The 14898-nt window shown below is 36.8% G+C and overlaps 1 protein-coding gene across 1 annotated transcript; it reads left to right on the top strand.

Moving 5' to 3' along the window:
- Positions 1 to 7855: 7855 nt before the first annotated feature.
- On the top strand, positions 7856 to 11902 carry CYP38 (cyclophilin 38). The gene is made up of 7 exons (XM_088985781.1): positions 7856 to 8187; positions 8443 to 8733; positions 8885 to 9084; positions 9935 to 10170; positions 10585 to 10727; positions 11288 to 11359; positions 11452 to 11902. Exons 1-7 carry the CDS (start codon positions 8026 to 8028, stop codon positions 11677 to 11679), a joined length of 1332 nt encoding a protein of 443 aa, XP_088841907.1. The 5' UTR covers positions 7856 to 8025; the 3' UTR covers positions 11680 to 11902.
- Positions 11903 to 14898: the final 2996 nt, after the last annotated feature.

Raw genomic sequence — 14898 nt, 5'->3', positions numbered from 1 at the left:
ATAAGAATACAATCACAGAATTGGCATTGCGGGTCGGGTTTACTAAGCTGATACTTCGGCTCCGATTATACATGGTCTTCCCGGCAGGGTTTCTTTACAGTAAATAAGATGGAAGGTCAAGATTTTATATTGAGTTCTGCACAAGCTGGGTGATCAAACTGATCATTGCCTACCCCCCCCCCCCTCCCCCTGATCCATCTGGCCCGCAAATTTCCAGTCCTGGGCTTATCTTTTGATTCGAAGGCCGGGCTCCTGTATGTCCCATAATGTCTGGGCCCAAAAGGCCCAGCTTAATACAGATAAGTGCTCGCTTAGGCTGGGCCTAAACTCACATGAAGCCCGTTATACCTAGTGCCAGGCCTAACCCGGTCCATATCTACAACTACAACTACAAGTATGCTCATGCCAAATCAAAGGCGTATGTCTCATGTCTCATGTGGAGAAGATTGTGTAAATAGTAGAGCAGGGAACCCTTATCTCTTGCAACCATGCTATGCTTAAATCCAACTAGACGCATATTTTTGGGCCCAGAAATAAGTTTTTCGTCGAAGCTAATCTGGCCTAGGCCCACATCAGGCATGTGCACAATGCTGGCTCTACATGTTTCCCTTCCTTTTCCTACCTTGCTTTTTCAAACCAAATACAACCTAAGCGACCTTCGTACAATGTGTAGCATGAGAATTTAATCAAATATGTTTTTCCCAAGCTATTTGTAGAGGTGCTTTTATAACTTAAAACTATGAATGGTCATGGACTCATGGTAACACTTGTTTTATCACAACCATGTGAATGTTTACATTTATTGATTCTATTAAAAACAATGGTAAACAACAACTTTAGTGTGAGTGTGTGACAATTAGGCTGTGATAGATTATTGATGAGTCGTTATGTGCAAGATTAGGGGTGCAAACGGATTGAATTTGAATCGAATCAGGCAATATCTAAATTTAAATCCAATTAGAAAATTCAATATCTAGATTTGATTTGATATTCGATAGATATTGAAAATAAATGTCCGAATTTAAATTTGATTAAATATTTGAATATTTTATTCAATTCAAATTTGTTCGATTAATTATTTAGGTAAATAATAAATATTATAATTATATAAATTATATAGATATATAAGGGTGAATTGTTGAAACCTCTCATCGAGTTTCTGATTGTTGTTGAAACCTCCCTTGAAGTTTGATAATTGCAATGACCTCCCCTAAACTTTGTGACATAGTTGCAAGTAGATTCCCTTTTGTTAAAATTCTTTAAAAATAGGCATGAAAAAATCCAAAACACCCATGTAGTTATCTTTCACCAAAATGTTTATTTTTTTTAATTTTCTCTTCATATGAATTGTTAGTCGAGACCCCTCCCATATCTTTTTTTTTTTTTTTTGTTTTTCAATTTTGCCCTTTTGTATCAATCACTTAAAGGTAAAGCTTCAATTTTAAATTATCATTCCTATTGTTATGTTTTTTCTGTAAAAAACCAGCTTCAATAGTAACTGCATGAGTAATTTGAACATTTTCATGCCTCTAGTTAGTGAATTATAACAAAGGGGGTCTAGTTGCAACTATGTCATGAAGTTCAGAGGAAGTGATTGCAATTATCAAACTTCATGGGAGGTTTTAGTAATTTACCTAGTATATAAATTATGTTATTATTATTATTATTACTATTATTATTACTACTATTACTATTACTATTTATATTATTACTATTTAAATATTTTATATAATGTATATGATAATTAAATAATCAGTCAATATTTGACATTTATCAAATCGAATAGTGTTATATCCAAATTCGATTCAATTATGTCAAAACTCGAATTCAAAATCGATTTCTCAAATACCATTGACACCCCTAAACAATATAAATAGGATGGTATTCTTCAAAAAGCCTTTTTTCAGTTTTCAAATTGTTTCCATTTTGTTGTTTTTTTTTTTTTTTTTGAAAATGTTATGTGCAACACACATGCACTTTTACTAGTTATTAGATTTGTCTATGGGCCTAGCTTGGGCTTAACTTTTACCAAATATGAATGGGCCAGGCTTGAAGCCCAAGCATGAAACTGTGTACAACTAATCCCCAAGCCCAACATGTGAACAGGTCTACTAGTTATTAGGAATCTACCTATTGAGGCTACAAGGGTATCAGTAGCATTTTTTTGTTAGTTACGAACAATGAGGCTTTTTACATTTAAAAGTTGTTGATGTTGATCATTTCCATAATATTTGTAACATGAAAATCCATGCTATGTTTAATAATTATGCTCATCATCAACGTTATTACTTAAGATGAAGGAATACAATTAAGGGTTCGTTTAGTTCGTAGTTGGAATCGGAATAGTCCATTCCCATTGTCTGTTTGGTTCAGACAGGAATGAAACTGGGAATTAAAATCAGCAGGAATGGGATTCCATTCCCAAGAGAGGGGCAGGGAATGTTCCAGCAGAAATGGCAATGGGGTTTCTATTCCGGCCAACCAAACAGTTTGAATCAAAATAACCCATTCTGATTCCGATTCTAAACTTCTATTCCTGAAAACCAAACGGACCCAAAGTTTCATTGTCAATAGGATTATGTACTGCGAGTTGAAGATAAATACATTGATTGGTATGATGCCCTGGCATTTTATGACAATCACAATATATATTTGACCTAAACCCTCAAAGAAGCAGGTTTTCAAGTGGCCTCAATTGAAGTATAATCAAATGTCTTCCTCGTACTAATAGGGAGAGTAACTATCAAAGTGACACTATGAGTAAGGTAAGCCTTCTTAACTCTATCATGTCACAAGGGAAAAGCAATATGCTTTAAAATGGAAGAGTTAACTTGCTAATAGTTGTTTGCAACAACACTTCATTTACTATACCAGATGGTAGAGAGTTTACAATTGGATTGAATCTCCCTAAGTGAAAATCTTGTTCAATCACCTTTCCAATAGTGACTATACATTTGAAACACTTGAAATCTTGATGCTTCATGAGTGAAGAAAAATGGGAACTCACATATCTGCCCCACAATGCTCCACAGCACATCCCAGTCATGTATTGAGAGCATCTCCCGATGATGACATCATCTGTTCTGGTACCATTATTGGGACGTTGTGGGGCAGAGATGTGGTCTCAAAAAATGGTGGCTACAACTTCTTCTTGAATGGCTCATTCATCCCTTTTAAAGGCAAATGGATCTAGTCCATCTCCATTGATATGCACACAGCAAAAGTTTCATACAATGCTTTACTCGTGCTCTCCAATGTCTCCCTTATCAGAGCCAAATCTATGTCATAATCAAACCAACTAAAGAATCACGTAACCAATTGATTCCAAATTATTTTTCTTATCTACTTCAAGTGGTACAAACCAAGTTAGCCTTTCACCCTCCAAATTTTGCTAAATTTGATGGGAAGGCTCTCATCTATCTCAAGCTAACAACCCCCGCCCGTGTACAGGGGGCATTCAAATGCGTTTCATTTCTACAAAATCCAATTTCAATTTGGCTACATCATCACAAATGGATGTAGGAATAGTTCGTGATGGCAGATCTGGAATGTTTTCTTTTATCCCTTTTTTTTGTAATATTACAAATAAGTTTTTTTTTTTTTTGTAAGAAGGTTTATTGCTTCATGAACAATGCCATTACATTTTTCAAGCCCTTTCATTCATAATTTTCCTTTGTGAAAGAGTACAAATGCAAATATATACAAAATACAAGATTTTGCACTCGTAATTGTGCTCCTTCCAAACTGAGCTTCAATAACACTGCCTTCAATAGGGACTTAAGGTCCATTTTGTTCGAAATTAGAATTAGAATCAGAATAATTTATTCCCCAAGTCTGTTTGATTCAAAGATGAATTGAAGTGGACATTGGAATCAATCGGAATGGGATTTGATTCCAAAAGGGAAGGGGATGGCCATTTCCTCGGAGGGGGAGATTCCATTCCATGGGATGGCATTCAGGTTCCACCCCACCTAATATTTCGAATCTGAATGGCCCATTATGATTTTGATTAATTTACGTCCTCTGTCCCCTTGGTTTTGTACCAAGCCAACAGCAGTTTGCAACACTAGGCTATTTTTCCATTTTAAACTTAAAAGTGATTTTGAAAATGATGTAGCAGGTTGCTATTGATATAGTACCCCAAAAAAAAATCTGCACAAAGGGCATAGAAGATGTGAACTCACTATTGTAATGCCTTAGAGTTTCATTCTTATATCTCTATTTTTTTTTACTTAAAAAGGCAAGTTTCGTTTTTTCCATCTATACTTGTTGAATCAAAGGCACCATTTTTTTTCCAAAAACGAGTGATATATTATATCTAAATTTTTTATGAATCATAAAAAAATATATAAGATGAGTAAAAAAGCAAGTGTACTCTAACGCATGTCTTTTAAAACTGAACTGGTCAGGGATCTGGTTATCGGTTCGAATGGTTTGATCGTTCAACTTAAACGGTCGGCCCGTTCTGACAATAAAATTTAAAAAAAATAAAAAAATGGTCAAACCGTTCGAATGGTTTGAATGGTTCAGCGGTTTGCTGACCAAAATCAATAGTTTCCGGGAAAAATGAAACTAATCAAGTGACCAGTTCCCGGTTTTTTGGTCCGACCATTCGGTCTAGTTTTGAAAACCATGCTCTAACGTATACAAAAAAAAGGAGGGGAGAATTCAACTTTAGTACCCTGAATTTTGGGGGTAGTGTCAAGTTAGTACCCGAGCTTCCAAACGTGTCATTGTAGTACCTAAACATTCAAAAAGTGTCAAGTTGGTCCCTATTGTTAATCGACCGTCAGTTATCTATTGAAAATGTCAAAACTACCCTTCAAAATAAAACATTGTTCATTATCTTCTACCTTGAGACTGAATTAGTTATCTTCAAAGAAAAATAGAGGAAAAAATACATGAAATATGGTATAGGGAAACAATAATTAAAAGCAAATAAATAACTAAACAATAATGTGTTTCAAACCTAAAGGTAGAAGACAATGCCTTCATTAGTCTATAATTTCAAATACCTCAATTAGTTCCGTCTCAAGTAGGGGTGGCAAATTTTCACCCAAACCACCCAGTATCTAACCCACCCAACCTGCTCATTTAAATGGGTTGGGTTGTGGATTTTTTAGCCTTTTTTTTTATTTTCTTCATTTGAACAGAATAATTTATAATTAATGCATTAATTTTCTAATAATTATTGACTAAATTTAGTTTTGTCTTGAAGCGACACACTTCATCCAACATAAATCCAAGTCAATTTGACTCGAGCCTGAACCAGTTCAAAGCGTATGCGATCCAACATATGTCGATACGAGTCGACCCGAATCCGAATAGACATCGAGCAAGATGGTTCGGTACCGCTTGCTTTTCCCGATCTGGGTCATCTGGTCCAATCAATATTTACACATACTTGGTACAAGCCGGTCCAAGTCGACCTGAGTTCAAAATGGTTTCAAGCAAGATGGCTCAGTGCCTGTGTGCTTTGCCCGGTCTGGATTGTCTACTCCGACCAATATCTGCATAAACCGACCCGAATATGGACCGTTCCGATTTGCTTACATTGACCCACTTCGGACCAGTCGATTTGGTCCCAACCCCATACACAAACCTGAAATGGGCCGGTCCAAGTCAATCCACCATTGATTGAACTGGTCTGGTCCGATCTGACCGAACTTATCCAGATCTAAACGGTTCAACCACCCTTTATGTGATTAGCTCGAAGATAATCCAGTTAGATAGTTCAAGTTGGTCTAACCGGTTTGAACCTAAGCGGTCCGGTCAATCCCGAAATTTGAACATAGTCAAATGACTTTGCCACTTGTGTAAAAATAACATGCATGTAATATGATTTGAACCTTCACCGCTTGTGTAAAAACAACATGCATGTAATGTGATTTGAACCTTACCACCAAGTTATGACCAACTTATTTGTTAAGAGAGAGAGTGTTTGTTTTTTAAGTCCATAAATATAAGATTAATGGGTTTGGGTTGGTTGGATTGGGTTAAAAAGGGTTTGGGTTGAACCAACCCATTTAATTTTATATAACTACGTCATTAATGGGTTGGCAGGTTAGATGGGTTGGATTGAAGCTCAACCCGAACCAAACCCAATCAAACCCGCCCAATTGCCACCGCTAGTCTCAAGGTAGAAGACAATGAACAACATCTTCTTTTGTACGATAGTTTTGACATTTTCAATAGATAACTAACGATCGGTTAACGATAGGGACCAACTTGACGATTTTTTTAAATTTAGGTACTGTAGTGGCACGTTTAAAAATTTGGATACTAACTTGACACTACCCCAAAGTTCAGGGGTACTAAAGTGGAATTTTCCTCAAAAAATATAACAAAAATGGCATGCACAAATAGTGAAAATACCGACCCGCTCACTGCTGAATCGGGGGAAAAGTGATCCAACCTCTTGAGACCAAATCAGCCCCTCCCCCCCCCACAAGATTGCCCCCACAATGTCCCACAGTACATCCATGCCGTGTATTGGGAACATCTCCCGATGATAATCTCATAAATGATATTGTCATCGGGAGATGTTATTAATACACAACAGGGATGTACTATGGGACGTTGTGAGGGGCAATCTTGTGGGAGGCTGATTTGAACTTCCAACCTCTTATCCAACTTTTAAAATATTGATTAGTGCCCCGTTTGGGAGGGTTTTGCTGCTGCAGCTTTGGTTTACGATATTGCAAGATACGCCCGTCACATAAAGCTAGGAAGTTGTTTTTGGCGAAAACCTGCAAAAGTCAACAAAATATTATTGTTGAGCTAAAGATTCAACTTTCCAACTCACATAGCACTTCTCACTCTGACCTCACGGTATGCACCAGTTGCACATGGAGAACATCTTTCATAATAGCAACTTAGCAAGTTTTTATTCATAGAAGATGTTCTCAATACACAATGGGATCGATGTAGGGACTTATGTGAGTAGGAGATCCCAATTCTCTCGTGAAGATAGTTTTAGGTATACAAGCCATTCAAAATAGCTTAATCAAGGAAGTAACCCTTGCAAACAGCCTCTTAAGCTCTCATCGACAGGCATCTTGTCAACTCAATTGTTGTAGTTCATTCCATGCCAACAGAATAAATTGATCAAGTCCAAATTTCCTACCCACGACAGCTCTACCCACATATCCATATAAAATTGCAATCACACATGGGGAACATCTCATCCTCCAAATATAGTTCATTCTATGCAAATAGAATAAATTGATCGAGTCCAGATTTCCTAGCCATGACAACTCTATCCACACTTATTCATATAACATCACAATCACACATGGGAAACATCTCATCCTCTTACATGTTATCATGCATAGGAAGATGTTTCCAAACCACAAAGGTAGTGTTTTGTGGGTAGGCGTGGATTGTATTTACAACCCGTTGTTGATCCAGCAAATTGAACCACTTGAACCATCACCTGATCAAGATTTTGGGTCTGGTTCAAGTAAAATTAAAATTAAATTGTAAAATATAAATTAAATATAAAATAATACATATATTACATATAAAATATAATTATACATTTTTATTGATAAAATATATGTTTATACATACTTACGGACTCACCCATTAAATCTGATCAATCGAACTGATGACCCGCGACCCTGAGGCAAAACCGGTTCAACCTCCTGATCGGATTTTAAAACATTGGGCGTGGCCGCATGGGTAGAGTTCTTGTGGGCGGAGATCCGGACTTCCGGAGTCAAATTGACCTAAACACCCTCTCCACACTGATCGAAAAAATTCGGACTCGGTTCGATATCTTATCGAAATTGTGATTCGCGAAGATTCGGAGTCGGATCGATATCTTATCCAAATCGTGAGGTTCTGAGATCTCATCATCGATTACATTTTCTGACAGCGCGCATCTCGTCCAAAACCTTATCCCTCGGTCAGCTCTCACTGACTCTCTGTTTCTGCAACTTTTAAGCACTGCTGCTTTGTTCTACTTCAGATCATATCATTTCTCTTCTAACCCGTCTATCTTACCGTGGAATCCTAATTTACATGGCAGCCATTCTCTCCTCCCACTTATTCTCTTCTCTCGCTACTTCGAAACGCGCCCACTCGAGGATATCGACGAAACACACAGCATCCGATTGGATTCCACGGTTTAAAGTTCAATGTTCTTCCCAAAAACATCACCGATTTCAACTCGATCACAAACAGGTAATCCTTTATATTCCATTCGGCTTCGAGAACCCCTTTTCTATCCATGATTTTTTTTTTCGGTAATAGTTATCTATTTCCAGTCAAATTTATTAATTTATTAATTACTTCTGCTTTTCAAACGCATAGAATCCACACATTGTTAGTGAAAGTAGAGAGATTTCCTTAGTGATGGTTTTCACGAGGGTTTGAGTTTTGTTATTAATTAGTAATATCAGCTAAGTTATTTTTGTGCTACATTGCGTTGTTGAGCAGAAAGAGAGCTCTTTCTCCTTAAAGGAATGTGCAGTTTCTATAGCATTGGCGTTTGGATTGGTTACGGGTACACCATCAATGGATTGGTTTGCTTACGCTTCTCCGACTGGTCCAGCCCTGCCTGATGTTTCGGTGTTGATTTCTGGACCGCCAATTAAGGACCCGGGAGCGCTGTTGAGGTACGCCTTGCCCATCAACAACAAAGCTATCAGGGAGGTCCAGAAGCCCCTCGAGGATATCTCGGAGAGTCTGAAGGTCGCTGGGCTCAAAGCTTTGGATTCTGTGGAGCGAGTAAGGATGCTCAAGCTTCTTTGCAAACTAGTCTGTTATTTTTATTCTTTTTTCAAATCCATCTAATGTCGATAGTTTTAATTGGATTTTTATCTGCGAGATATATGAGTTAGAATCTAAGAGGTGTATTTTATCTATTTGTGAATGATAGAATGTGAAGCAGGCCTCTCGGGCTCTTAAGCAGGGGAGAAGTTTGATTCTCTCTGATGTCGCCGAGTCAAAGAAAGAAAAAGGGAAGGAATTGCTTGACAAGCTGGAACTTGGGATGGAGGAGCTTCAACAGATTGTGGAGGACAGGAATAGGGATGCTGTTGCACCTAAACAAAAGGAGCTGCTTCAGTACGTCGGAGAGTAAGTCAATGGCGACTGATTTTAGAAAGAGTTGTTCTTTACTCCTGCATATAGCTACTGATTTGCCTTGCCAAACTTGCATCATCAATTGCATTTATCACTGAACTCGCACTGGATTGCCAATGTTATTCGATGCCAAAGGCTTGCTTGCCAATGCAAATCGCAAAATGTTGGAATATAAACTTGGCAACACTTTGCAAGAAAGATCAAAGAACACAAAACCAAATGCAGATTGAAAAAAAAAAGGACACAATTAGATCTGGAATAACCAGTTGCTGTCCTGGTTATGTGTCATCTCTGTCTCTGAGACACTTGGGTGGATGCTTGCATCCTTTGTGGGAGTATTGAAATTCAACTAATTCTGAATGGCTCACCACAGCACATATAGCACTTGGAGCATGTCAAAAATGTGCACGAAGTTTCACTATACATATTAATAAATCAAGTGGCAAAGGATGGCTTATAATTACAAGATAATAAATAAGACGTTTCTCCTGATATATTATATTTACAGTTAGATACCGATGTTCTGGTCCAGCTAGAAGCAATACAATGTATTTTGATAAACCCAATGCTCAGGTTTGTCATGATTGCATAGTGTTATCAAATAGTGTCACTCAGAATTGAAGTTCACCATGGGTACATAGATGTGTACCTTTTTCTTGTATATTTGATATGTGGACTTGTATAAGTTGTTTGATGACATTAGCTGAGTCTCTGCTGATTCTTTTGTGCTTTCCATATGGTCAATGATTATTAAGGATGATTTGCTTCCGTGAGAAGTATATCTTATATAAAGCCTTGTCATTGACTGCAGCTGAAATCTTCCTGGGGCATTGGATTTCTGCAGTGTTGAAGAGGATATGGTGGATGGGTTCCCTTATGATGTGCCTGAGGAGTACCAAAGCGTGCCTCTTTTGAAAGGAAGAGCAACTGTGGATATGAAGGTTAAGGTCAAAGACAATCCTAATTTAGATGAATGTGTATTCCGTATAGTGCTAGACGGGTACAATGCCCCTGTAACAGCTGGAAACTTCGTAGACTTGGTGGAAAGGCACTTTTATGATGGGATGGAGATTCAAAGAGGTAACATCTTTATTGAATTTATTGTCATTACCTCAGCTTTTCAAACAGAAAATTAACCAGATAGCAAAACAGAAAATATCTTGTGAACTACATTGGGGGTTATAATTAAGTAATTTAAATTCCATGAGACATGGGTTATTGATGACATCAACTGAGAGATGAAAATGTCAGGATCAAGTTCGAAGGCTGGTGTATGATGGAGCTTGTGAGCTCTTCAGTCAATAGTGTATGATTAGCATCATTATCATACAAGCATTGTTCCAATTATATGGGGTCGGCTACACGAATCCTGTTCTGCCATTTCATTCTTTTCAGTGCAATACATACATATCGCATGCATTCCACTTTGCATATAATCAACTATATGTTAAATTTCTCAACTAGGCTTAAAGGTTTACTTGGATTTTGCTGCAGCGGATGGCTTTGTAGTTCAAACTGGAGACCCTGAAGGTCCTGCAGAGGGTTTTATTGATCCTAGTACAGGAAAACCACGCACAATTCCATTAGAAATTATGGTCAATGGAGATAAAACACCTGTTTATGGCACTACTTTAGAGGTAAATCTCTCTCCGTCTCTCTGTCTCTCTGACAGGAAAACTGGGATCTGATTTTCAAGTCCTAGATATAACTTAAAGAGTCTTTTCTTCTCTCAAGGGAATTCATCTGCTCTTACCCCATCCTGTCAGACATGTTTACATGTCACATTCTCTTTGATTAAGTCCCCACTAACTTAATAAAGTATTAGAGGATCCAGTATCCCACAACTGCTACTTTGTAAATTACTAAATTAAAAAAAAAAGATTCCACTGTTGGGTTGAATAGTTCAATATCCTAGCAATTTGCTCACTGCTTGCGATGTCCTAGCATTCACTCTGTGCATCACTATGCATGTCATCATTTAATACCAAGAACCATCCTGCTTAAATTCATTAACCCATTTCCATCTTGAACTATTAAATCTTGTTGGAGCTGTTATGTTTGCATATCCATATTTCATGTTCTTTGTTATGCTTGCAAGGAAAAACCTTGTTAGCTTTCATCACATACATTTCTTATTTGTTCTTGCAATGCTAGTCTCATCCAATGGGATCCAATTCATTTTAATGCATTTCTACAGGAGCTTGGTCTATACAAAGCTCAAACAAAGCTTCCTTTCAATGCATTTGGAACAATGGCCATGGCCAGAGATGTAAGTATTCATTCTCACACCCATTCTGGCAATTTTTTATCTCTGGCTTATTTGTTGATTTATTTTTCTACCCTGTATACTTTTTGAGACAGGAATTTGAGAACAACTCTGCCTCAAGTCAGGTGTTCTGGCTTTTGAAAGAAAGTGAATTGACTCCTAGTAATGCAAATATATTGGATGGTCGGTATGCAGTTTTTGGATATGTTGTAGATAATGAAGATTATTTGGCAGATGTCAAAGTTGGAGATGTTATAGAGTCAATTCAAGTTGTCTCCGGCCTGGAAAATCTAGTCAATCCAAGCTACAAGATTGCAGGTTGAGTCTCTCTGGAATCTTTCAGGCAGATGTCAATTGAGAGCCCATGTTTTGACCATGAATTCCCATAAATCCTTTGTTGGTGGGCGATGTGGGTCTTTGGACCATGACTTTTCGTTCGTTATTGAATTGAGTAGCTTTGTACCAATTAATTTTCTTTCTCACTCTTGAGCCCAACTGTGTGTAATGTTTTTCTTTTTTAATTCAATATAGTTATTTATCAGTTAATTTCTTGAGTTCAATATTATTTGATGTTGAGTTTTGTTTGGAACAATCATCAGGGAAATTTTTTCAAGTTTGATAATCTGATCTTGGTTCGGTGCAAGCATTCAGCAAAACTCATGAGCATATAACTGTACAATACTCACCAATGAACATGGGTATAAGTTATTCTTCTCATTGAAGGGCAAAGGATTCTTGGCCTTCAGCACGTATGGAGGATTTGAACTCCATTATAAGGGAATAACGAAGGTAAAGTCCAATTTATCCTTTTTTTTTCTATGGAAATTTATGGTTTTCCCCAACGTATTGTTCCAAACCCCCCACTTGTGCTATAATACCCCTTGAATTGTGATAAATCCCCACACTTGTCATTGTGCCCAACTATACAAACTGTAAAAAATTCTAAGGTGGAGGAATCAATAAAACCCCATTTTTTCTATTGGGGGTGGAGTTAGGTTTTGTTGCTGCCAAAGATGAGGTCGAGAGAAACACGAGAATTTTGCTGGTGTCCAAAGGCTGATGGGTTGGACCTGTAAGGAGGGGAAGAGTTCATGTCAAAGGCCCTAGGTGTTATCTCAAGGGCAGAGACTCTGACAGTCAAATTAGCCAAGTGCTAGAGAGGGCTCGTACTAGACTTGAGACAATGGCTCAGAGTCCTTAACAGTTAAGGATAATTCTCTTGGGATTCTGAATGCAAGAGAATCAAGTGTCATTACCTTGAAATGAGCACCCCTTTTTATGGCTGACCTTGCCTTGGAGTTGTTTGAGGTAGTTGGCCATGTGCAGCTAAGATTTAATTTGCCAATGCCACATGATGTGATCTAAGGCCTGTCAATTATACCTACATCAGGTTTGTATCTATAAAACCAACATCTAAGGTGTAGGACATTGACAAGTCAATCAGTCCTCCCCAAATAAATCATAGATAAAGAAATATGACACCATGTGATGGGGTGTAAAAATTGATATTTTTTTAATTTTAAATAAAAAAAACAAAATTCTAAAGCCATTGCGAATCTAAAGAGAATAAGATGACGTAAACAAATGCATTTTAGAATATAGTATACGGGTTAGACTATGATATTGGAAAAACTTACAACAAATCAACTAATATGATAAAAGATAGATGTGACCAATCAGGTGGTATTCATCAAAATTCGCATGGTGCTTTGATGGGTTAAAGCTCTTCTCATACCATGTCTTTTCGATGTTATAGATTTTTCCTAATATAAATGAGAGAAAAAAACATAAAAGGAGAGCTCCAAGAAATTTACAAAAAATACTTTTCCTCAACGTTATTTTCTATCAAAAGTAGCACAGCCCAAGTCACATTGTCAATATCGGTATCTTCAAAATGGTTCGGAAGATAAATATTCGACCTAAGATTCAGACTTTTTTTTTTTTTTTGTTTCTCTTGGAAGAAAAAGCTCCTTGCATTGAGGGATAAGGCTGAAATAATAATGCTTCATGTTCAAAACTGTGGTCAGTACATAGACAACCCATTTACTAAAACACCCCTATAATTTGCAATCAATTTATTTAATCAACACATAAGAACCATTAATATCACCTCTAAAAGTGTTGGTTTGACCATCTAAGTGGATTAGAAATTATTGGACATGGGTTTGTTGTGGTTTATTTCAAAAGTATCTCTAATATTTCATATCAAGCATTTAAAAAGAAAACCTTAACCCACAACAGAACTTTATTGGAGAAGACACTGAGTTTGTGCTGCTTCAAGTAGATAGCATTTTCTGAGCCCCATATTTTATTTGTAATAATAGATTTAGAATGTAGATAGTACACACAATCATGGTAATATTCTCCTTTTCGTGCAGTGATAATAGTACCATAAGGTTATGTTTGGTTTGAAAGAAAATGTGTGGAAAGGAAAGAAAAGGAAAGAAAAAAGTAGGGAAACCCATACAAGGTTTGTAAAGGTTTCCCTGCATTTTCTTTCCTTTCCCTACCTTTTCCTTCAAACCAAACACAGCCTAAAGAATTGTTTAAAATAGAAAAATGACGAATTTTAATGTCAAAATTATAAATTTTCCACATATAAAATGGTTGCAAACTATATGAAATGTTTAAATAAACAGCAAATTATAAGATATGTTTTAATAAACCTATGAAACTATATTGTTTTAACAAATAACCTTAATGAGAAACATACATTCATATTATTCATTGACTGTATTTTGCCAAATAGATATATTCCATGATTGAATCATGTGACATAGCCCAGTAAATAGACGAGAAAAAAGGGCACAATGAAAATGTCACACTGAGTCTCTCCGAAATTCCAAATAAAACGGTGTAGGATCTACTTTGATAATTGATATATCTATTAATTCTGATGTAAGGGCTGTTATATTGATGTGTATCAATTTAAGAAACCTCCAATTCAATAGATAATGTGGTATAAGAATTTGAAGCTGAACTACAACAGTTAATGCGGTAGAAGCATGGGCAAGTGACAACGAATGAAGCCACTAAGAAGGCATATCGAAATCAAACAGAGAACTTGGAGGAGTCAACACTCAAGACAGCCGGCCAAATTATCCGTCTTTTTTTTTTCCATGAACTAACACTTAGGGGATGTTCTTTTTTGTGATTTTAAGAGGGGGGAAAGTTGGTCAATGGGATTTTGGTTCCCATTGACCAAGAATACCATGCTTTTTTTCAGATTAATGTGGGGATCAGGAAAGTTTATTTTTCTGGGTATCACTTACCCAGTTAAGTAATACCCATTTCCTAGGTGGGTAAATAATTTTCCCACCTTAGGGGAAAGATTACAATACTTAAATAGGATAAAAATGTACTTAACAATAAATTTTATTATTAAAATGGTCATTTTCTTTTTTTTTTTCTTGAGAAAGGAAAGAACATGGATAAATACACTTACCTGGTAAGTATTTTCAAAAAAAAAACTTTCTTGAGTAACTACATTTGCCTGAATAAATAACTTACCGAAAAGCGAGCAGGGGCTTATTTCTACCGGA

This window comes from Nelumbo lutea, chromosome 4 (assembly GCF_056320005.1).
Source record: "Nelumbo lutea isolate HS-2025 chromosome 4, American lotus-T2T, whole genome shotgun sequence".
Taxonomy (NCBI): domain Eukaryota; kingdom Viridiplantae; phylum Streptophyta; class Magnoliopsida; order Proteales; family Nelumbonaceae; genus Nelumbo; species Nelumbo lutea.
Note: the sequence above shows the minus strand (reverse complement) of the source record. Positions and strands in the feature narration are given on the sequence as shown.

Excerpts from the sequence above, each read along its gene's own strand:
- CYP38 (XM_088985781.1), top strand. The coding sequence starts at position 8,026 with ATGGCAGCCATTCTCTCCTCCCACTTATTCTCTTCTCTCGCTACTTCG. Across the intron at positions 8,188-8,442 it reads TTCAACTCGATCACAAACAG|AAAGAGAGCTCTTTCTCCTT; the intron begins GTAATCCTTTAT and ends GTTGTTGAGCAG. Across the intron at positions 10,728-11,287 it reads TTTATGGCACTACTTTAGAG|GAGCTTGGTCTATACAAAGC; the intron begins GTAAATCTCTCT and ends GCATTTCTACAG.